Source organism: Uloborus diversus, chromosome 3 (genome assembly GCF_026930045.1).
Source record: "Uloborus diversus isolate 005 chromosome 3, Udiv.v.3.1, whole genome shotgun sequence".
In the NCBI taxonomy this organism is placed as follows: domain Eukaryota; kingdom Metazoa; phylum Arthropoda; class Arachnida; order Araneae; family Uloboridae; genus Uloborus; species Uloborus diversus.
In genome coordinates, this window is record NC_072733.1 from 143,599,958 (window position 1) to 143,625,959 (window position 26,002).

Consider the following 26,002-nt stretch of genomic DNA (forward strand, 5'->3'; position numbering starts at 1 on the left):
ATCCGACAAATTCAGAACCTCCTCCTTTTTTTTTTTGAAGCCTGCTAATTAATATAACCCTAATTCCAAATTGAACTGGCGGCATCGTGAAATAGTAAATCTAGAATATTGGTCAAACTTCAGAAATCATAAACAGTTATAATGTATACGTGGGGGAGGGGTGTTCTGTATTCAATTCCCCCTCAATTGAACACTAAATATATTTAAAAATTGGAATATTAAATAAAGAACTTTATATTTTAGTGCCTAAATAAAGTTATTTATTAGTAAATAAAATATTAAGGTAATTGATTCAACTATTAAAGTAGCAAATATGTTTAATTTACTGCTTTGCTACGCAGTAATAAATACATTAGTAACACCTATAATAAAAAATTAACAGGCAGCGCAGCGTTGCGAAAATTAATCATCCATGTGCCGCGAGAATTAAATATCGTTTAAGAGAAAACCAAAACCTTAGGTGTTAAAATACACCGATCACAGCAAAACCACATGATTGTGACGTATGAAATTTAAAGTTTCTTGGATTTCTCTGGGATCCCTTATTAGATCCAGACCAAATTACATTGGACCATCTGGGAAGTATACCCTTCCAAAGAATTTTTTTTTTTTTTGAAATCGGTCCAGTAGTGTTGGAATAATTCGAAAACACACATAAAAAGCCGCAATACGAAATCATAACCTCCTTTTTTTGAAGTCGGTTAAAAATTAGTTTTCAAGATATTTGAAGAAACTCGTTTCGGATTAAATACTGACGGTTGTGTTTTCGCGTTTTTTTTTTTTTTTTTTTTCAGTGGAAGCCAAATAAACAAGCTTTTACAATAAAGCTAACGTACAATTAATGACAAAAATGAAGAAATATGAAAAATGAAGAATTTGAAGTTACTATCTTTTTCTTTCCCAAGGCTTTTTCTTTCCTAATGCTTGTAAGCGGTCATTATTTAACAAAGTTATAAAATCAAAAGAATTCACCTGACCGGTCTACAATGTGTTAAGATTGAGATTTTGTTTCTCTCGCTGTTTTGGCTGTAGCTATATTTTCAATTTCGGTTAAGTCATACTTTGATACACAGTTTTTCCATTTTTGACTTTTCCACTTACGTTTAAGCAGCGTTTTAGCGTCTATTGCCAAATAACTGAAGATAAAATCTGATGTAAAGTTTTCCAAAACAAAGGAATAATAACTATTAAAGCCTTTTAAAATAAATTATTACCCTGGTTCAAAGTTATATATCCTCAATAGATAAGTTTGAATCTTACACAGTAAAAAACTCTATACCATTCCAAAATAATGGGCAGCTCGCGCCTTATTTCTACCAGTTATTCATCTGACAAAAACAGGAAATCTTCCCTCTAAAAGGCAGTGAACTTCCAGAAAACAATCTGGAATCTTTCTGTAGAATTCAAAAAACATTCCTAAAAATAGTCATTCAAGTTTCTGGAATAAACCAGAAACCTTTCAAGAAGCTTTTAATAATAGCGTGGTCTCTTCTTGATTTTCCAGGAAAGCTCCTAAAGCTAAGCCAGAAAGATAAGAAAGTACCGAACAGATTATATACATGCAATTCTTGCAAAGCTGCCTTATCCAGAGGCTATATTTCGCCCTCATTTGGGGCTTAATCAATCTAGAAGGAGCGTAGCAGAGCTGAAAGCGAAGCACCCAATAAAAAAGCAGCGTATGTGTGCGCACTGGTAGCTAAAAATGCTTTTCACAGCAGTACGAAGTCTGCATTCATTAATTTTGTAGCGATTCAGAAACCTTTCGCAAATATACTTATTTTTCACGGGAAACTGATGTAAACACGTGAAAGTGGGAACAGTGCCTGGAAATAATCTGTAACGTTTCGGAATTTTCTTACGTTGTATGGGAAATGTGGCATTAAATAAATTATTTTAATAAATGTAGTGAACTCGAGTCCCAAGGGACCGGCTAAAAACTTCGAGTTATTGGTAGCCGACTTATGGAAAGCTCTCACAGCCTTCAAGAGTTTGGGATCCAATAAAAACTTCGAAATGTTCGAGTTATAAGGCTTCGAGCTATCACGAGTTGACTGTATCTAAATGTTTAAAAACTCCCCGTTTTTGTTTCATAGCATCACACGATTTTATTTCAGCAACTTCAAAGTAGCATTCAAGAGTATTTTTCTAACAGTAATTTCTTGTTGGATAACTGATTTCCTGCACAAAAAGTAGTAAACTAGTACTTATATAGGTTCTACAGAAGAATACAGTATTGGACGTTTTACAGTTTCTATTGAAATCAAATACAGTAAAAAATATGAAGCGGAGCATAGTTCACCTACATATCTCAAAGTTACTCTATAAGACCGTATGTATACTTTGAAACTCAAGCATCATTTTTCAAAACTTTGTGAGACTAGCTATATGTGTTAAGGTATATTCCCTCAGTGACTGCACCTAAACGTTTTACATTTTAACAAACTTAAAAATGCCGATTAAATTCATGAATAAATATGTTATGGACGAGTGACTATTGCTCCGGACTTTACAAAAAGTATAAAAATTCAAGAACTTTAAAATATTTTGAAGGAAAACCCATTTTAAGGATACGTAGTAAAAATGCAAAATCATTTCTTAAATGGCATTTAAAACCCAAAAACATATTTCCCGGATCAAAATCTACTCACTTTAAAAGAGTACTCTCCCTTTCTCTAATCTCAGGCGATCCGTAAAAGTGCGTCCCCCGCAAAAGCCATTGCTGACGTCACAGAAAAGTCGACCAATGATGTGATGATTCCTGAAACTCGGAGTCAGAGCATATAAAATCTCCGGGAAATGATCCCGACGCACCCATTTGAAGAGGCGAAAGTTGCAGTTCGATAACCGCCACAAATTTTACCAGTTGCTCAAAAAAAGATGAAAGCTCTTATTTTTGTCAGCTTTTTCTTCCTGGTGAGTTTTGCTCGCGCAATTTATTCCAGTGTTTCACTTTTTTTCTTTGTTTCAAAACTTTATGCAATATGTTATTCGGTAATCTGGTAACCAGGAATAATGGGATAAAATAACTCGAAATACGGGTTTAACAGAATTACGGAATGCTAAAATTACTTTAAAAATATGATAATATGTGCCAAAAAGTGGCCCTAAATAAAATTCAGTGCTTTTTTTGTTAACTTTTTTTTTTATCATGGGTTTAACCCTTAACTGGGTGAGGTCTTACAATACAGAAGAAGTCGACTTTTGCATTCAAACGCATTGCAATGTTATATATACGGATTTATGTGTATCAGTATGTCACTTACGCTACTGTTTCAGTGTTGTTTATATGGATAAATAATGCGAAAAAACATTTAAACGAATTCAACTTTGATTTCCTACATTTTGTGAAGTGCGCGATAAATATAATGTTGGGGTTACTTAAACACCACCTCACCATTTACGTCAAAGAAAAATCACCAAACCAAAGGTTAATAACGCAACTCGTTAAGCCTTGATTTTTTAATCCAAAACTGAATTCACTGTGTTCATTTCCACGCTGATAGTTCTCATAACTGCATGGAAAACAATCATCTGTTTAATTACTAAGTGCAGAAGTAGATTTTTTTTTTAGTTGAGATAATCTTAAAAGAATACTCAGCTTCAAGATAAAAATCCTTTTAAAATTAGTTCGAATTAAATCAATTTGCTTAATTTTAGAAATCTCACTTGAAGAATTTTCCAAAATTCCTATCATTGTGGCCCCCAAGTTTTATATATTTTTCAGACAAGATTGAATGTTGAAGAAAGAAATTTGAAATGTGTAGAGAAAAAGTTTAAAAAATCGTAACAGATTTTTTTTTATGCTGCAATAAAAGGTGGTTCGAGTAATCTGGCGCCAAAAGAAGGTCCAAAAAATTTTACCACATATTTTTGTGCAGCAAACTCATGTTTTGGTGCCTGCCTGCGTGATTAAAGCTATCATTTGTAGCATATTATAGTGAAAAATACCACAAAAAAGTTTTAGTGTATTTGAAATTCATTACCTGGACACGATATAATATAGGAGTTTTTCAATATAGGTTCTTAATAAAGGATCGAAGTTTTGCAATCTTGAGTTTTATGTAGATTGAATTTTGAGCCCCTGAAAAGGTCTTCAACAGATATCTAAACATTTATTTATCTATACAATTAAAACATGTGGGAGTCTGCGTGTGTGTCTTTAACCCTATCTCCTCCGGACTGTGAATGTTTACCAGATCAATACTGGTACTGTTGGCTACAAGTTATCCAAGGAAAGCCATTCCGCTCTATCTCACCCCTCTAAATCTTAAGGGGCAAGAAATAAGAGGGCCAGAATGTCCTGAGGACATCCAGGGGTAAAAGTATTAAAATCTTCAATTGTCACACGCCGCAGGTGGCATTGTCTCATCACAGGTTGCAAACGGAGGTTAATGAGGGAAATGAGTAGGAGGAGGAGCATGTATATCAATGTGAAAGAGAAATTAAAATTGAAATTTAATTTCATATTTTTTTCATTTCAAAGTTAGGAAATTATTCTTTGACCTCCATTTTTGTTTCAATGCTACCTTACAACTTACGTCTAATAATCAAAAAGGGTCATGAAAACTTGGGTTTATGCTAGTTGGAGAGTAATTCAATAAAACTTTTCTTTATTGTTTTTGACAACTTTTTTTCCCAAACAAAATACATACTGCTTTTTAAATCCATTTGTGACTCGATTTTTCGATTTAAAATTCAACATGACTCTTATTTTTTTACAAAAAATCCTTCTACATTTTACTAGTAAAATTACTTGAACGGTATTTGCTAGCTGACAAACCCGTTTTATGTCGGAGTGTAATAAAAAGTTCTTAGAAAATATTAATTCAAATGAGGTGATTAATATTTAGATTGCGCAATTTGTAAGTTTTTCAAGTTTGCTGTTTAACTGCATCAAAAATTATCGTGTACTACTATTTATACGGCACAAAATCATGCTTTTATCATTTTACTTTCTTTGTAAAATCTTTATAATTTCTTCTCAATAAACGTACAATACAAAGAATTTGAAAGTGGTAGTATATGTCATGCTTGTTTTTAAACCGTTATTTGCAAAAACTATTACGTTTAATTTATAGGAAATAATGAACCAAGCAAAATGTTTATTTCACCTCCAAAATCCATTTAACATGACAGAAATTCCCTGTATATTTTATTTCAAATTTAAACTTCTTAATTGAGGATAAATATTAAGAGTTTTTAATTAACAGCTAATTCCTTTTTATACTAATTCTGCCCGAACATTATCACACACACACACACACACACACACACACACACACACATATATATATATATATATATATATATATATATATATATATATATATATATATATATATATATATATATATATATATATATATATATATATATATATATATATGTATATATCCCTACCCGAGATAAACGAAAATATTGGTCTCTTTAAGACACTACTGCATGCAATATTTGTAGAAACTATATGAATTGATATTGAATTTTTGAAAGAAAACATGCTTGTTTAGTTTAATTTTCCCCCTTTAGTTTTTTTAACGAAATAAAATAATAAAACAAAAACAAACGAAAACAAAACACCACTATAATTCCGTTTTAGAAAATTCTGAAGTAAAACATACATAAATATATAGTTAATGTTATAATTTTAGCCTTGATATAATAATTATCGTCATATTCCCATCAATGTTTCACGTGCAGCTTAAATAAGAGAAGTCCAAAATACATTACATTCAGAAAAATAAAAATTAAGTAAATAAAAATATAAAAAATAGAGTTAATAAAAAAATAATAAAAATAAGAGACCACATTTGTCTTAAAAAATAAAATGAAAAAAAAAAAAAAACATTTGTGCCTCAGTCGTACAATTTTGTTTTTTGAAAGATAGTTTTTTAACAAAATTTTAAGCAAAAAAAAAAGGTTTTTTAATATGAAAAAGACCTTTATTTGCAGTTATTAACTTCACTGCTCACTACAGTACTGTTCACTAAAGTATAAAGTCAGTAAAATTCATACAAACATTTCAGTGCTTCAATTCTTAAATTAATGATAAGGAAATAATTTTTGGATTGGATTTGGTTTGGATCTGCAACCTTTCCAACCTGAAGATTTTCTTAGTTTTAGTATAAAAGGAATAGAAAACACAATTATCCCACCTCAAATAGCTGAATTATTCATGTCATTATTTTACTAGCTTTAACATACAACATAAAATCTATAACACTAAACAAGTGCTATTTAAATTATCACAAACATATAAGAAACCAAATAATTACTGGTTAATTTTAAGCTGGCTTAATACAATTAATTTTAGTTACTTTGCAGGAATAAAATATTTTGAATTTAGTATTTGACTAAATTTAATTGAAAACTAGATCAAAATATTTTTTTTTGCTCATGCTACGTAATTTTGAATTTATGAACACGGACTGAAGTTCTTAAGATGCATGGAAATAATAATGCTTTCTCACACAGAAACGATGTTCTAATAGGACTGGTGTTTTTGGTCGAAGATAACAAATTTGCCTCTGCTTGAATTCAACGATAATAGTCTGATATTTGAGCAAAAAAAAAAAAAAAAAAACGGTTGTGTTTTGTACAAGAAATATTGCTTAAATCATATTTTTACAAAAAAAAAAAAAAAAATATGAAGAGCTATGTTTTGAGTTGAACAAAAAACACTTTTAAAACCTCTACTTTTATACTTTAAGATAAGATACTTTTAAAACCCTCAAATTTACCCCTGTGTGACATAAAATACTATTTTTTTTCCAAATCGACCAACATTTTGCAGCAAACATGACATTTAATATATGAGCAGTATGAATAATCAATGTAAGTATAAAGCATAAATCGTGAAATTGATGAGGCAAGTTGATTGTTCGTTTTATACATATTTCAGCAAAAAGAATTTCTGGTGGTGCTCATGGTTTACGTATGCACCTGCATAAAAATGAGAATTTTTTGTATTGATAGATACAGAAAGTTTAAATAACAAAGTTCCGTTACACCTTCTGCAGATCAGATGATTCAATAAAATTGAATCCGAAGGTGCTCTTAGGCAATGGCGATTGGAAGCAACAGGTTTAATGAAAGTTTCTTAATGGACTGTGTCAGGCGGCATGGAATATATTTCGCCTTTTAATGAGATGCGTCAAATGTAGTAAATAACACTGACAACACGTTTTAAAATTTTACGATTTGAAAATTCTGTGTATATGAAATGTCTCTCGAGGTATGTGCATAAAAATATTTCCTATTGATCACAAAGTAAACACAGGGCATCTCAATTCTTGCGAACAATAAGCATTTCTTTTTTACTATGAAAATGAAAGGTATAAGATAGATTGAAATAAACATTAGCTTATATTTCAACTGATGAGGAGGAAAAATTTGACGATGAAATTTGATTTTAAGAAGAAGATTATTGGGCAATCAAGATTGTTTACGGTTCGGTTGGCTCACGTTCCGATCTTTTTTCATTTCTTCATAATAAAGAAACGCATACTCGTAGCTTGTAGTAACCTATAGGGTTTCCAATCCCGAAATCCCGATCCCGAATCTCGCGGGATCCCGCATGATATTTAATGGGATCAATCCCGTGGGATTGAGAGCCAAATCTCGCAATTTTTTTCCATGTAAAAGTTTTCCAACTTTTGCCGCTCATAAAATGACAATTTTCACATGCATCATCTGAAGTTTGAAGAAATTTCCTCTTATATCTGTAAGAAGAGTAAGAAAAACTTTGTGTCTCATATCATAAACAGTGGATTTACCATATAACACAATGAAAAATTGAATTTGTTTTTCTGAGATTGAATTGGTATTCCATTCGAGGATTTAGTTTTCATACGTTCAGCAATTGAGAAAGTGCGTATAATTTAAAAACATTTTCGAAAACCATCACTTAAATTTAAATTCCAGAAAATTACGCTTCAGAAAAAAATGAGAGATTGCAAAACCCGATGGGGTAGCCTCAATGCAATATTGGAGAACTTATGTAAGCTTAAGGAATGCACTCAATACCTTTAACTTAAAGGGCACAATATTTTTCTACAAAGCAGAAAGCAATGTAAAACCTGCCATTACTAATATATTCGGCACGACTCTAAAAGAGGCGGCAGAAACTTGGATGAAACATAGGATGACTCGAATGACAGTGTAGTAAGTTAAGCTGTTCAAGTTTTTGAATGTCTCTTTAAAGTGAGAGGTAAAATTAGTGAAATTATCCAAAAACTGTTACTGAGCCTACGACTTGGTGAAACCAAGTAGCACACTCACCCCTTGCAGTAATGAACCAAATTCACTGATTCAATGACCAACGTTTATGAAACAAAAATGGCATTCTTAATGCAAGTTAAACTAAATACAGCAAAACATACATAGCCATCGTTTTTACCCGAAATTTGCAGTTCTTGTGGAAAAAACCATTCATAAGAGTAGAAAAATCTATTTCAGAAGATGATGAAGATAATGGGAATCTTTTGCAAAATTGGAGCCCCGGAGGAGTCACAGCACGTGTTTTCGTCAAGCGCATTATTTTTTGAGCAAAAATACCTTTCTCATCATGGACTAGCGATGCTTTTTTAGATGCATTGGACGTTTTTAGGGCATACTTTTGCGTACCAAACAATAATTACTAATTGTAATTTGATTTTGTAGTGCACTTCAATTGATGTATGGAATTTAAAAAAAACCTACTAGTTCAAGTAACGAAAACAGTCCTTCCTAAAAAGCACACCTTTTTCTATTTTTAGAAGAATAAAGTCAATTCCGCGGGATTCCGGGATCACTCAAAACTAGCTCCTTACAATCCCGAAATCCCGCGGGACTGAAATCGGCGCGGGATTGGAAACCCTAGTAACCTTGTAATAAATTGCGAAAATTATCGCCAGAGAGTTTAAAAAAAATTAATTAAAAAAAAGCAAAATTATTGTACTGATATATTTAATTTATCTTTCTCTCTCTCTCTATATATAATATATATATTGTTGCCTCAAAGCACGAGTAGAATATCTTTATGTTATTCCTAGGATTAGATATCTTACTGTTTTTCTGTTTTCCCCAATAACATCTTGAGAACGTTCGAACATTAAAATATGGCATTTCCCTCTTGTACACTATTGGCATTTTATTTTAGAAATTTTTTTGGGGATGTAGATCATTTCAATGGGTATTTAGATAATCACTGTAATTGTAGCTTGGCTAGAATCCTATTCCTTGGAAGACCAAAGTTGCTTATGGGAAATATCTGAAAAAGTTCTTTTCTCGTGTTTTCGTTTTTTAAATGAAAACTAAAAAAATCTAGTAAAAGTAGTGACATGACGATAATTTCGAGTTTTATTGGACAAGGATAATAATTTTAGAAAAAAAGGTGTTTAAACTTCTAGATGATACGGTAATTGTTATGTGTGTGTGAACTTAACTTGATTGATCGATGCTTTGTCTAAGTGCTTTATGTCTGTGACCCCCTGTATTGTTGCGATAGAGACTGTTTACATTGATTAAAAAACGGGTTCATTACAGGTCTTTTCAAACCGCGACAGGAAAATCTTTTTGCAGTGTAATTACTGGATCATAGCATGTAAAATTTTAAATCGACTTCTTAGCTAGTGGAAAGTAGATAGATTGCTCAACTCTAGGTTGCAATGTAGACGTTTGTAACTTACGGGCGTAGACGGGCGTTTATCTTATTTCCGACTTTAAGCCGGTTTATTACATTCCGATTGTAAACATGCTCATAGAGTCAACATGAAATACCGTCCTGGAAGGATCAACTTTTCCGAGGGTTTCAGATACCACCAATCTAGCCTCCACCTCTCCTTCGTAATTATTTTGGTTAGTGCCGACAGCAATAGAACCATATAGTTTCATCTTTACCTTCCTCATGCACTCAATTTTTATTTATTCTTGAAAGAAGAGGTATCGGGCATGTGGACTCATTCAAGAGGATTTTTAAAAGAAACAACTCCAAAAAGTAGGAGTAGGGTAGGGGTCACACTTACCCTTTCAGCTTTCTAGATACGCGGCAATTTTTACATATAAACAAGCAAATATTAAGTTTTGTTAATTTTCTTCAAAATGTCGCTATATAAAGTATCTAATTATCATATTTAACCAAAATAAACTGAGCGGTTAACGTTCAACATTACACTTAATAATGTCCAGTTAGGTAGTTTAATTACAGTAATTCAGACGGCAGCACGCAGAAATTAATAGATCAAATTTCTCTCCCTTAGCAAAGGAATATTCCGAGTGAAACGAAAGCGAGAAATAAGGAAGTATTACTATGTTTTATGAAGAAAAAACGTCAAAATATGAAATTGTCGAAAGCACTTTTCAATTGCAAAACTTCTTCTTCCTCAATTAAAAATGATTAATTTTATAACTTTAATAATCATTTTCGGAATTCCGGAATTTCTTAAAGTTCTTTTATGTAAAACATAAACCAACTCTTGCACAACGTTATATGTATATATATATATATATATATATATATATATATATATATATATATATATATATATATATATATATATATATATATATATATATATGCTTATGGAGTCGCAGCACAAATAAAAACAATGGAAATCAGCAGCAATATCTTTAACGAAATTTGAAACAAAATATCGATATTATAAATCCTGGAAAATGATCTTTCTATCATAAACTGGTTCTCCTCCGCTAGACTGTTAATCTGGAGAAAATGTTATTACTGCGTGCAATTCGAGTAAGCCGATTACCCACTAGTGTTATTTAGTGTAAAAGTCTAATTAATTAAAGAAAATAGGTCGGTATATTTTTGGCAAAATTAATTATATTTTCATTTTGAATAACTTTCTGAAAAGAAAGGATTTAGATATTTTTCCTTGGAATTATGTGTTTTAAGGAAAAAACTTATATGACAATGTGTACACGAAGTACTATATATAAAATTCAACTTTTTTGCTATAAAAACAGCGCCATGCAATGTTTCGAAAATGCTCAATCCATTGATGCTGAGGTGACATTTGTACACATATATTTTCTTTCTAATCCAGCAATTTTACACTTCGGCTTTTATTTTTTGTATATTTGTTTATAAGTAAACATTTTGTATCTTAATATAAAGAACCAATTTTATAAAAAATTGCTTGCGTTTGAAAAGTAATAATTTGAGCGTGTTGCAGTTGTCACGTACAAAGTCACACCCACGTTTTACGTACTAATTAGTATTCTTTTAAGTAAAAATTTTTTTGGAAAGTTGATACTTTTTTGTGTCATTTTTGAGCACTGTATCCAATTTTGTTGAATGTTTTACTTGTTCGGCCATTTTGATGAACATTTCTTTTAACATCATTAAAGTCTAAAAATTTGGCGAAACATTAACTAGGTTCATTCAAGTCTACACCTCAAGGCCTTTCGTTTCATGCAAAACTATCACATAAATTTCCTATTTTGGGGACGAAAAATCCTGGCTCGCTTTAAAGTTTTACATTAATCGAAATGAAATTTTAAAATACCAATTTTAAAGTGAATAAAATTAAATTTATGTTATATTTCCAAGAAAAATTATTTCAAGTCGGACTGAACGCAAGGAGATAGGAATAAATATTACACTAAACACGATTGATCGACATTCGACCACTAGTGATAGTAGTGTTTTAATAAGCTCTAAACATAAAAACTCACATACTTCGAAATGATAGGATTTGCCATGATGGATTTAGTTTCAAAATTTTAAATTTGTAACTCTACCATGTACAGTTGCAGAAGAACTTACATATTTGTTTTTGGTTTATTGAAAGTTAAATGTTTTCAAGTGAGTTACTAAACGCATTTGCAATTTGGCGGCTCTACAAAGCAAGTACTTTTAGTGACATATTTGTTAGATAGAGTCAAAATATTTGCGTGAAATTGATTTAGTTAAATAATTACTCTTATTTAGACAGTGGTCAAGAGCTATGTTCTAGATAAATGAGAGGATATAGTGATTTTGGTTTGAGTCTGCAGAATGTTTAGCGTTGCTTTGTATTACATTTTTGGTCCTATATTAGTTTAAGAAGAGGTTAAATGATCACTCTAAAGGAAATTATTTTTTAACACAGAAAAAAATATAAAAAACTAGAAGACATGTAATCTGTTAGACTTCACTAAGAGAACATATTTTTGAGAATGTTTGTCTACATAGTAATAAAAAGATTAAAACACTTACGAAAAGCCTATCTTAGTCTCACAAGTGCGACACAATGGTCACTTAATTTACTACTGTACTGAATGTTAAGTAATAAATTAAAAAACAATTTTAAGCATTTAAAGCATTACTAATAAACTATATTAAGAATAACAGCAACATTAGCATTACTATTAATTAGCTTTAAGCATACGGGACGAATTAAATTAATGACAAACTAAACACAACCTACTAGCCTACAGCAAAATAACGTGGTTTTATAGTTTTTCTACATATAACACAGAATCATAGAAATTTCCGACTAAGTAGGGTATATAAAATATACTTACCTGGATTAGAAATTTATATAAGTTTCATTATTTTCACAAAATAATTACAACTAAAAGTAGCAAAACAGTTAAATTTCAAAATTCAGTTTTAAAACTGATAAATGTTTAATTTATACTTCTAAAAACCGTCATTGCTTTAGTAATTGATTTCTGAACAATTTTATGCTGTTTTAACCAAATGTATTTTACAGCTTCTTCATTCTTTGATTTATGTTTATTCATGGTATCGTTAACTAGACCTTACTTGTCCTGAAAATACAAGTACTTTTATAACACATGCTTTTGACTTTTTATTTGCCGTATAGGCTAGTTTGGGCAATAAATCAATACAAGATATAAGTACTAAGTAAATAAATATATATATAATCGAAAGAATATCATAGGACATAGAAGCATATCAGAAAATGAATTAAGCCTAAGCACAAATGTTCACAAAATCGATAAAAATGTAGCTTTTGGAACATGACATTAAAGTATTTTTATTGATAAGTGTAATTATTTTTTAAAAAATAAATAAATAAAGCTGAGAAATTTTTAATTTGTCTGCTTAAGGTTTTTGGGAGTGTAAGTGAAAAGTGACGCAGAAACCTTGCAAATGGACACATCTAGTCAGTGGACAAACAAGGAACGTTCGAGTAGTTTCCTGTTTGGAATGGCATAGGAGGAAGTTACTGTTGCTAATTCATCTAAGAAAAACTCTTGGAACCGTTTTTTGGAACAAACACAAACTGCTAATTGTCTTTACTTGACTGAAGTTGGCGTTTCGGGTCACTTTTGAGGTCCACCGTGCGCGAATGCTCCTCCTGAGAGGTTGCGTCGATGTCCCCCGGAATCAACTTTATTTATACCCGACTCTCTCAACCTTACACTATCCTCTTTGGACAAAAACAGCATCCCATCACACTACATGCACCATCCAGTACACAACATGCAACATCCAGTACACAACATGCAACATCCAGTACACAACATGCAGCATCCAACATCTAGCATCCAGCACACGACGCCTAGCATCCAGCTATAGGATTAATTTGAATTTTGACGTCTTGAGTTCAAATTATGTGTTTTTAAATTATGATGGCGATATGAGCCAATTTTAGAAACAAGAAACCCAACGAGTAGGATCCTATCGCAATTCGTGATTGCGGAAAACAACTTTACTTTCTAACCAAACTTACAAACAATCCTTAGCATTACGTTAAGACGGTCTTGAGCCTTACATCTTCCATTCTACTTCAGTGGACTGTCTAGAAATTATAGGATATCATCATAATGTGGACGTAGTTGAGAAATTCTTCAAAAATTTCAAAGTTGTTTTTACTTTGCACCTAACTTCTGAATATTTGTTTCAATATTGATGCGAGTAACTTGTAAGTAACTTTGCAGAAAAAGGCTTTATTTCTCAATTCCTTTTTCCATATTGACTTTAGCTCTCCTTTTGCCTAAGAACGATACATGCTGCTTCTTTGCAGCAAACACTATTTAATAACTTCGCTTGAAATGCTTTCTACTCCATTAGTTTCAATCTTCTAAGACGTTGCCGAAGTATTAATAAAATTAAATGCCTTTTCAGAGTCAATGGGGACAAAAAGAGAGTGAGAGATGAACACATAGTATTTCTTATGGAACTTAATCAATCTTTTTTTCTCACACGGGCTACAGTGATAAACCACTCTCGACTCCTGCTTACTCCCTTTGTTGCATTAGTTCCCAAATTTTTGCAATCAGTCGCAATCTTTTTGAATATCTTGTGAAACATTTAGAGTAGAAGAAGAGCATCTTTTATTCCTTTATCTATTTCCTTCTTTCGATTCCTACTGTCTTGTTCAAATTTTCAATTATTGATAAAATACTTGTTATTCATCCACTCAAGTTCAATTTTTTAACTCGTTGTGGATGACACTTGATGTTAATAGTTTTTAAAAATATTAATTCATTAATTAAATTTAATTTCTATTTTGACGCTTAATATTGTGATTCTGTCATATGTCTATACATATTTATGTTAATTGCAATTAATTAATAAAAAGTAACTAAAATAAAATTTTTCTTTGTTGACCTAAGAAGTAATTGGCTAATTTTTTAAAAAATATTACTTTTTTGAAAAAAAAACAAAAAAACAAAACACTTTACATCCCTTAAACTTTTGTTACTATTGTGTTTATGAGGCATTCGGCGAATTAACACTAGAATTACGAGTGGGACCACTTTGACCCCAAGCTGACTTATTTTGCAAACTGCTCCTCTGTATTCTCACAGAAAACTTAATCCTTCCTAGAATTTTCCTAAATTATCGTACTGAATAATAATATAAAGTTTTTAAGCAAATTATAATTTTCTTAAATCCAAACTAGAGGGTTGTATCTAAAAGAGTAAGCAGGTGTCATTTTGACCCTTTTGAGAAAAAGAGAAATACGAATACATTTATTGATGCTGAAACAGAGCAAAAATTCAAAAATGCCTCTTAGAACATATCATTGTAAGAACATGAAGCATTTATAATGCAACTGTAACAGCTCTGTTTATTTTAAGGGGCTTATTTTTTATATTAATCTTAAAAAAAAAATCATTATATATCCTTGAAATCTCTGCATCCTTTAAAAAAGCTGCATACACGAAGACGGCCGTAACTCTAGTGTTAAACTTCCAGTATTGGTGGAAGCTTTTCACCTGTATCTTTGGACTAGGTCAATTAAAGCACCATGTTCTCCAAAAAGATCTTAGATTTTTTTCCATAATAAAACAAACTTTACCCCTTCAATATAAGGGTTATTTGTCGTCTTTATTCCTATAAGGCCAATGATATGACCACGCTTTACTTTCTGTTACGTTCAATTGCTTTTACTACAAGATCAAAATTAATTTTTTCTAAGTTTTATTGATATACATTTTTTTCTTGCAAAATTCAGGGTACTGAATCTTAGGAAGTGGATAGCTTCCATTCAACTTAAATTTCGTATCTTTCACAGTTCATTACAATGTAAAGTTAGATATTTTCTTCTTCAGTTTTGAGTCTTCTTTCCGATCTTCATTTAGTGCTCTTTCGTAGGATTTCAGGCAAACTTCTAGTAAATAGTAAATAATTTACTATTAATTACAGTGTTTTTTTGCGATGCTTAAAAATGAGTATGAAGAGGTGATGCACTTTTTGATACCAAATTTGGCCACAAGGTACACCAAAACTTAGTACCTTGAGTCACTGTGTAGTGTGCAACGTACCTTTTGGGCCATGAAAGAAATTTCTTAATCAACTTAAACAACTACGGTTAACCAAGTCATTCACTTTAACTTTTATGAAAATTTTCCAAAGGTCTTAAAATTTTCCAGATCTTCGCTAGAGGATTAGTAGTCGTAATCATTTTCACTTCATATCAAGCGATTTGGCAATGAATAGGCGAATAATCTGACAGAAGTGTCATAACAACCAAGCCCCACGGAAAATAACGTTGCCGAATATCAAGGTGCGGCATATCGATTTAAGGTGCCGAAGATCAAGGTGCGGCAAATCGATCTCCGGTGCCGAATATCAAGGTGCGGCATATCGATCTCCGGTGCCGAATATCAACGTGTGGCATATCGATCTCCCGTGTTTGGAGAGGGCGCTGGGTGATTTGTGGTGGGAATATGGCGATAAGGTGGTTTCGATCAATAGCGTAATTCGCGTCATTTGCAGTAGTCGCAATGGAGTAGCACGGTGAGCATCGACGTATGTTATGAAGGCGTATGACCATAATGGTGGTTTTTTGACTGCTACATTTTGACAGCAAGCATTCGGTTCCGACTAGGCCAATAGGACCCTGTTCGGTTGGAAAACGATTCCTGTAGTGAAAACCAATGTGCTGGATTCTTTTAACATTCCAATCAGACAACCGCAAGGCAGCTGCATGTTTAACTGATGAACCATTGAGAAGAGATAAAATGGAAGGAGTGAAGATTTTCTTTTGTGAAGCAAAGACCCCAATTCATGTGATAGATTTTAAAACAAAGCATTGTGGAAGAAATCATGTTTGTTTCGCTAGTTTCACGAAAAACATGTCAACCATTCGCCGTTAGTGAGTCACGTGACTTGGTCTTTACCTCAACTTTTGCTAAGCATATGATTGAGTTTGCTCCCTCTATTTACTAATTCCGGCTCTAAGTGCTAAACGCTTTGGCGAGTCTAGGATGAACGCTCTCACGCGCGCCAGTACTCAGCTTTGGTACGATCTGAGGTCAGTCAGGGGTTTTTTCTTCGGTGAAATGCCTATGGATATAAGATTTGATACCCACACGTGAGTAGAGTTTCTGCTTGGAACAGGGTTATGTCGGCCACTTTGGAATAGACTACGAATTTCTCTCTGAATAGCCACCGTAATCACAGCCACCGTAACACAAGACGATGCTCATCGTGCTGCACCATTGCGAGTACTAAAAGTGGTCTTTATGCTACGATCAATCAACACCACATTCTCCACCATAACCCCACCACAACCCACAAAGCGCTTTTCCAACTACGAGAGGTTGATCTCCCGCACCCTGTACTACTATTACTATTAATAATAATGATAATATTGGCTGTTGTATTTTGACTTGTGCATTTATGTTATTTATTTATTATGTTAACATTTTAATTACTTTTAATATTATTTAATGGCTAAAAATGTAAAGAAAAATTTATGTTTATATTTATTTACTTTGTAATCATTATCACAACATGAAAAAGAAAAGCTGAGTTTATATGTTTGGCGAGCTGTAAATTTAAAACGTTTCTGATGAAACACTAATAAAATGCTTAAAAAGCTTCTTAAAGTTTAAGTTAGGTGATTAAGTTGACATAAAATAGTCCGTCTGACTATAAGAATATTAAATTTGCAACGTTTTCGATTATTTTTCAAAATTTTTAATGAAGAATAAGTCACCAAGATCTATTTCAAAACATTATTTAGAAGCAAAATATTTTGCTTTTAATTTGAGCAAAAGTACAGAAGAATTTTTTAATTGCTTAAAAATGTTCGTTTACTAAAAATTTATTCTATAAATTTCAAATTCTAAGAAATTCCATAAAATATTTGATTTTTACAAAAAGGAAAATTTTGCAACATATGCTGTGGAAACCAAGGCAACATGCTTTTGAAAATTGTGTGGAAGCTTTTCGAGTGGGAATATAATGACTACGAAAAGTTTTAATCTGTCGGTAGAAAGAGTGAATTCTTTTTCCCTGAATTCTCCGAAACAAATCCGATTGCGTGAGTTTGAAAACGCTTCGATGTGAGTTGCTGAGAGATTCTTGTCTCCTCTTCCAGCGAAAGTGGGGGTGTCGCGGGGGTGGATTTAACGATAAATCGTCATTTTTCATTATTTGCATTCATTTCCCGGTATATGAATCAAAGACGACATTTGTCTTGGCGAAATATATTTTAAATTTACTTTTTTTTCTCTCTCTCTCTCGTATTCACACACACATATACAGTGAAACCTGCGTATAATGATACTGTCTATAACAATAAACCTGTCTATAATGATATTTTCCTTGGTCCCAGCAAAATATCAGCATGAATAATCAAGCTGTCTACAATGATAACCTGTCTATAACAATATTTTTTTAGGTCCCAACAGTATCATTGTACACAGGTTTTACTGTACATGTATCTATATATATATATATCTATATATCTATCTATCTATCTGTTTATCTATATATATATATATATACAAGGGTTGGGTTGGTGCCGGATCGCACCAGAAAGCCTTTCCAGCTCTACTATTCTAGTTTCTCCTTTGAAATTTAGTATACTTCATTTTATTTTGTAATTGATTTTAATTTTTTTACATTAAATATTGGCGCTAAGGTCCAAAAAGGGGTCTAAAGCAAGGGGGGCGGGGACGCTTAACCTGTAAGCAATTCCCGTCAGGAACCGGTTTTATTTTCGTTGACGTTCCAGTGATGGATAATTAATGGTACCAGAACATTCTTAAGATCTGGTTTTATGAAAATAGTCAGGAGTACATTCAGAAGTTCATATCTTCTATGAGGAACCGCTGCAAAGCTCGAGGAGGATTTACTTAATACCGAAGTGTTTTCTCATTATTGTATATAGTACTACTTTTAAGTATATATAATATTATAGCTGTTATGTGGAATTCTCTTTGACCAAAACGTGTGTGCATCTATTGCTTTGTTCAACGTTTTCTTAAATATTGCATTTTTCACCTTTTTTCATTTTTCGAAATAATTAAGAGAAAATATTTTTTAAATTCTAACAAAATGTGATTGAGATGCATTCTACAATTGTATATTCTCAAAATGATTCCACCATTGCATAAAATATGCACACAGTGGCGGATCTAGAACTCGAGCAAGGGGGAGGGGGGCTAACCTCGGTCCAAGTGAGGAGTCACCGTTTTAGAGGGTCTTTTTTCGTCGTTTTTGCGGATACTCTCAATCTTGGTGGGGGGAGGGGGCATCGCTCTTAAAGGGAGATACACTTTTGTTTAAACAATATGAAATGTTCTCTTCAAGGGGTCCCTCTCCCGAAAAATGTAGGACTTTAAATACGGTTTTTTACTGGAAAGAAACTTATATAGTATACTAAAGAATATAAATAATTTCGCAAACATTCTAAAGGTCTGAAGACAATACAAATTACCACCCCATGGCCAGAGCTAAGACGGAATTGCAAGCAAACTCCGAAAATGTCAGTTACAGCATCCAGAGAATGCAGCTGCACTCTAGCTTTATGTTCATGAGTCTGGAGTAGCTAAAACCATGCTCAAACAAAAAACCTCTTATAACGCTGAGTAGATTATCACATTGGTAGATAAAAATACATTCGCATAATAGAAAGAGGTGTGCAAACATGGCATGGCTCCCTATCGAAAAAAATAATCTCCAGAAATACAATCAAAACTACAAAGTAAAAAATAAATCACAATCTCCAGAAATATTCGAAAATAGTTTACTAAAAATGCAATTTTTAGTAATCTTTGATGACATTAGCAGGAAGCGGAGGCTCACACAATAAAATTTTCCGAAATTAAAATCCTGAAAGCAGTTTTATAGGCTCTCTTTGTAAATGTATTGCAGTATTTAAAATCTCTGAAAATTCGGTTTTATCCAATGCAAGTTCTGACCTCATTGGGGGGGGGGGGGGGGGGCTATAGCCCCGTTAGCCCGAGAACGAAGTAAAATATATAACTGTGAATTTGAAACTGAAAACTTCAGATTAAAAAACCTTGATAGCATCAGTACGAAGCTATTTCCTCCAAGCCTTCCCATGCTATTGCAATCTGTTGTACGTTTTGATCGAATGGGAGAAGGAGTTACAGTTCCTTAACCCCCCCCCCTCTTCAAATCACCATTAATAAGCCACAGTGTATTTTTTTTCATTTAAATATAATGTATATTTAAATTCGGAAAAGTATTGAAGTATTTGAAATTTTTGAAATTTCGGTTTTGTTTAGAGTTATTTCTGACCTCATAGAGGGAGGGGGGTGGGGTTATAGCCCCCTTAACCTGGGGATGAAGTTAAATATATATGGCTGGTTTAAGTTTGAACTTTTAACTTTCAGATTTAAAATAAAAATGATTGCAGAACGAAACTATTTCCTCCAAGTCTTTCCATTCCATTGCCGATCACATTTTAATCTGTTTTAAGTTTTGACTAAATGGGAGAATGGGAGGGGCTACATTCCTCCTAGCGATGCCCCCCCCTTTATATTAATATGCCGCTATATATAGTAGTTATATTTAAATGTAATACATATTGAATTCGCGAATATATTGCAGTATTAAAAGTCTTTGAAATTTCGATTTTATCTAGTGTAAATTCGGACCTCAAGGGGGGGGAGGCGTGCTTTAGCCCCCTTAGCCCCCTCCTTGGATCCGTCACTGCGATGCACATGAAAAGCATTGTTTTCACTTGTCCACTTCTTTGAAAGTGATATAGTTTTGTTTTGTTTTTGTCCGCCCTTGTACATAATATGCAGGGCCCAGCATATCAAACTCCCTTAGAAAAGGCACTGTGCGAGATGGTAGGGATACGGTAACAGAGGTGGTATCCATCCATCCACGTGCCATTTGCAGAAGTCGCAGTGGCACGGCACCTTGAACTTCGTCGTGGGTTGCAGACGAGTACATTCGTACTCTCTTTGATCACCATTCTGCAATCATTTTGCATTCAGCACCAGAGCTCTAATGCTTGATATCCAATCGTTTTCTTCCATTACAGTGGTCATATGAAAAAAACGACCCAACAAGAAATAATGGTTTTTGTAAAAGAGTTTGTTGAGTTCTGTCACATTCAATATATAACGACCGTAAAATCAAAACGACTCTTGATTAAAAAAAAACACCTGTATTGCGAGGTTCGAACCAAAAGCTGATAAAATTTACTGCTCTGCGAATGTTTCATGCATCTGGCAGGGGAAAAAATGCTGTTTCCCTCCCCCCCCACTATTGGAGCAATAGACAATTTCTTCAGAAATGAATATTCTCCAACTATTTTCCAGGCTCATTAGGGCATGTTAATTATTTCATTGCATTTAAACTATTGTAAACGATTTCATTTATAAATTCTTGTTGAATAATTTATATTTACATTTGATTGTATTTACATAGCATACAGTCGGACCCCGATTTAACGAATTCATTAGGACCGAAACTTTTATACGTTAAATCGGGGCTATTCGTAAAATTGGGGAGAGGAAAAAAAATGCACTTGCTTTATCTAAAAGCCCTAATAAACAACTGCACAAAAATATCCATAATTAGAAATTGTACACTTTTTATTCAGCATTCCGAGACTTATTACACACTAGTTAATATGAAATTTTAAAGTACTGAGCAGTGGAGATGTTTGACAATTTCCTTGATATTTGACTCGAAATAGTTATATTTCGACTTTATGGAGCGAAGAAAATACTGTGTCAATTTACAGCCTGCTGCATGAGATATGTTTTTTCAGTTTCTAGGCCATGTAAAGCATTTGAAAAAGTAAGTTTTAGTGGGAGTTTCATTATCGCCTTCTGAAGAATCGCTACTCAATGGCTGCCCCCTCGCCCGTTAAAAATAGCTTACGCGGTTAGCAATATTTAACACACGGTACTCAAACCCACACAGTACTCAAAATATGGATTTTTTTCAAGTTTAAGTTAAATTTTTCATTTTGAATACATTATTTTTTTTAGTATTCATTTGCAAATGTTGATTGGAAAATGTGTTCGCTATTGATTTTCGAATTTGATATTTTATTGAAATGTACATGTAATTTTTTAAATGATAAATCGAAAAATTCCATTTTTTGAAGAAAATCATAATTTTTAGGCCTCTTGATGGACACCTAAATACTTTTTAATTTGGATAAATATTTTTGCGGTACATGTGGGGCTATAGGGGCAACGTTTTATCAAAATGAAATTTCGAACTTCCCCCCAATTTTTTTTTATTTCTGCCTTATATACAGGGCTGATTTACACTTCCGGGCGCAAGTCGGCACGGGTTGTCGTTGTTCAAATTATATGAAACTTTTTTTACAACTGTTTTGACCCAAAAGGAAAAATATAAGATGGTTCGTGACTTGAAACATCGACTTTCGTTTTTCATGGGACACCCTGGTATATATGTATTACAGATATAAAATAATAAAAGCAAAAATGTTTGCATCATTTTAAGTACAAAAAAAAAAAAAAAAATACGATGTGTAAGATAAATATAAAGGAATAAAGAAAAAATATTAATGCGGCTTTAAGTACAAAATTAAAGATGAATACAAATGTACAAAATGTAAAAATAAACTGCGCAACGAAAATTGATGGGAAGAAATTGTTTTCATCGACATTCAAGCTTGGGACGTTTACGACATTTCCTTTTTCCTTACATATTTGTGTACTTGTTTCATGTTTGAAAGTGGAACATTACTAAGATATTCTTAAAATGGTGAACACTCTAACATTAGGCTCAATTACTTGTTTTAAAACTTTCGCAAGATTTATGTTACACTTGTTTTAATTTGGCAAGCAGCTTGAAGTAACTCAGTCAGGAAGAAATTGCTTTTGCCATAAAATTGGCGTAACTTTTCTGGTTTTATTTTGTCGTGCTTAATGATAAGGAAAGCTAGATTAAATGTACCAGTTCAACCAAAATAGTGTAGTTTGTGTCTGAATTTAGCAACTAGAAAGAATGAAGGATTGCGTTTGAAGAAAGAAACAAATTCTTCTGAGATTGTACTTGCTTCTTTGAATGGCGGTTTCTTTTGTGAAAATTGAATATATTTCGATATACTTTATGAACTTAACAAGAATTGAAGATTTTAGTGCAATTTACGCTTTTAACTTCAGAGCCTTTTATTTTGTGCAGGATTAAGAGGCTTAAGATAAGTTAAATCCATTGCACGATTAGACTACTCTTATAACGTTTTGGTTTTGTAAAAATGAGTAGATAGGACAAAGTCTAAAACTTTATCGAGTATTGAAAACTATTTTCATAAATTAAATTCAACGTAAGATTGTATTTATATTCAACATTAGAATACATACATTTAACAATATTAACTAAGAAAAATACACGCTGAAAGTATTATGACCGTGATTTCACGATCTGAAGGTCTGGATGCCTGTTTTGATGCTCTCTTTATTGGGGAGGGACAAAAAAAAATAAAATATCTATTACTATTAATAGAACATTCAGTGGAAATATACGTTTCAGACGTAGTGCATAGTTTTTTTGATGATTTTCTATTTTACAAAATTTTTTCTCAGTCCCAGCCTATTAAGGCTCTTGTGCAAAAACTAATAGAACCAAAGAGCCAAAATAGAAATTGGTTGCGTAGCTATATCAATAATTTTTGGAAAAAAAGCGATTACAAACGCCCTATTTTAAGGTTGTATGACATTGGAAAACATTTGTTTATCACTAGGTAATAAAAACGAGGGCTATTCAGAAAAAATGAACGTTTTCGAATTTAAAAAGAAATAAGTACAAGAAAAAAAACGTCTGCAAGAGCGAACAAAATTCTGCTTTTTCATCAAGTAACCACACAAATTGAGGCACTTATCATAGCGGTGTACAAGCTTTGAAATAGTTTCGTTATATAGTTCTTCCGTTTGCGATATCAGCCACTCAGTTTTCCTCGTCGTCGTCAGAGCACTGTGTAGCTAGCCAGTTAATCATTCTACGAAACAAGTAAAAACCACTAGGTGCAATATCGGGACTACATGGCAGATGAAAGAAAGCCTCCCATCATCAGCCTTTCTTTACCGTAAACGTTGGTTTGGCCAGTTTTAAACTGATTGCAACATATCCGGAAGCAACTTTCATTCATTACGTTGTTTCCATACATTCCACACACTTGCCGATAAATGTCTAAAAGTTTTAGGTTTTTTTGCAAACAAAAATCAAATCACAGACAGCATCACCCAACTCGTGGGTTTTTCAATTACAGCGAACATTTTACATTTTAATATCGAAAAAGCGGGCTGTGCGGAAATGTTCCCGTTGTGATGGCTGGATGCCAACTGAGATGCCGAACACGCAGACACCAAAATATAAACGATCGACGCGCTCCTGATAGCGTGAGATGGAAACGTTCTTTACTCCATGAATGGCCCTCGTATGTACGCTATCTTTTAGTTGTATTAAATACCTACACGTGCGATGGGTAAATGCATAATTTATATTTAAAGTAGAAAACTATTGTGTATACTAAACGTTAAGGAACCACATTTGAAGAAAATATATCGAAAGAGGTTCCTCTTGAAGAAGCCTTTATAAAGATGAATTAATAAAACGTTTTTTTTTTTCAAACTAATATTATACTTTTTTCCCCCGAGAGGAAAGCACTGTTGATGTATTACGGTTAAGCCTCAGGTGTATACGCAAAGGATTTGATTTAAAAAAGCACATAGCTTTTCAGCTGCATTAATTTCAACGACTGAGGTGTTATACGCGAAATACTTCCTTTAAAAATGCTATCATCGTAGACCGAGCAGGTACCCGATCTCTGGGTAATCGGTAGAAAGTCTAATGTTCTACTGACTGAGCTCTAAATATTAACAATGCCAGCGGGAGTTTGAAATTTAACCAAATGAATCCATCAGGTTTTTGGGTGTATTAAAAAAAAAAAAAAAAAAAAAAAAACAGTTTATTTTTTGAAAAAGCGGGGGAAAAATCTTTGAAATAATACTTACTTATGAAGTTTGGTGACTAATTAAAAAAGTTATGGTGTTTTCACATAAAAAAATGTATACGATATATTTATCTTAATGACAATAATTATATTTATTTAGTAATCAATCATTTTGGAGAGGAAAGGGATTCTCTAAGTGCTAAGAATAGCGAAAACATTACGTTCAAAAACATAAATAATATTGATTGTAAAACTCTCGTCTTATATAAACGTTCTTGGCCAGTGAATATCAAAATAAGTTTAGATAAAAAAATTTGGAAGTTTTTTCTAGACCATGGCTTACTTGAATCATGTTGGTTCTAAACAGTTTTGATTCATCAAAGCGGTTGATTCAATGAAGCAAAATTGTGTAAGCATTTTTTTAAATGTGAAATTCTACATGCATTTTAAGAGAACTTTAGTCCAGCTATAAAAAGTATCATTGAAAGTATGTAGTTCACGTAAAATTTTCATTCTTTGATTGTTTAAAGAACTTTATCGGAAAACAGTATGAAAAAGCAACTACAAATTCAAACTTTAATTTATCTGCTTCGAAAAATGCATCTGCTGTTGATTGCTAAAAATAGGGAGTAATTAAGACACACTTTTTTTTAAATGTCATAAAACTACCTGTAGTCCTCAGAATTCGCACCTTGCTGCCACTAACTTAACGCTACCGTTGACAATGCCAACAGCGCAGAAATCTTGTCGGCACCATGTCTCTCTCCGTCTAACTGTTTTTGTGTGATTTTTTCACGAAAAGAACTGTCTCTAAAAGTATGCAATATCCTGCTTTTCCTCTTTCCAGTATCTACAAAAAAAAAAAAAAAAAGTTACTGAGGGAAGGCAAAGAAAAAAAAAAAGACTGCTGATGCGATGAACCACGTGTTTGTAAGAAATGGTTAATCACACATGCTTGATTCACTTGCGGCGTATTTAATTCAAATATCCGGCAGTTTTTTAATGCTAAAGCCAGACTTCGTTCTTTTATTGAGAATTTGATTTATTAAAGCGGCTGATTCAATTAACCACTGATTTAATTACCTGGCACTCCGCACAATAGTAAGGCCAATGATAATAATTTATACGAAACCGTTTAATGGCATTACACTGGTTACTTGGAAAACAACAAGAGGGAACGGAAGAAAGAATAACAAAACACCAAATTTTAAAATTGGACATTTTTTTAAAAGTACAAAACACAAGTATTGGCATTATTTTTTGCTTGTGCCGTTATACTTAACAGTAATTACTTTTAAGAACACGCTTAGTTTAGCAAATTTGTTGTTTTTGTAAATAAAAGTTCACTGGTTTTTAATCAAATAAGCACCACTGGAAAGTCTTGATCTTTCGCTCCATTC

General features: G+C 32.6%; 1 protein-coding gene across 1 annotated transcript in view; it reads left to right on the forward strand.

The window, feature by feature from the left end:
• The first annotated feature begins 2,802 nt into the window (after nucleotides 1–2,802).
• Nucleotides 2,803–26,002, forward strand: part of LOC129218566 (uncharacterized) — a 99,211-nt gene continuing 76,011 nt past the window's right edge. Inside the window, exon 1 of the mRNA XM_054852876.1 lies at nucleotides 2,803–2,913. Coding sequence (XP_054708851.1) covers nucleotides 2,878–2,913 — 36 coding nt within the window. The 5' untranslated portion in view covers nucleotides 2,803–2,877. The remainder of the gene's footprint in view (nucleotides 2,914–26,002) is intronic.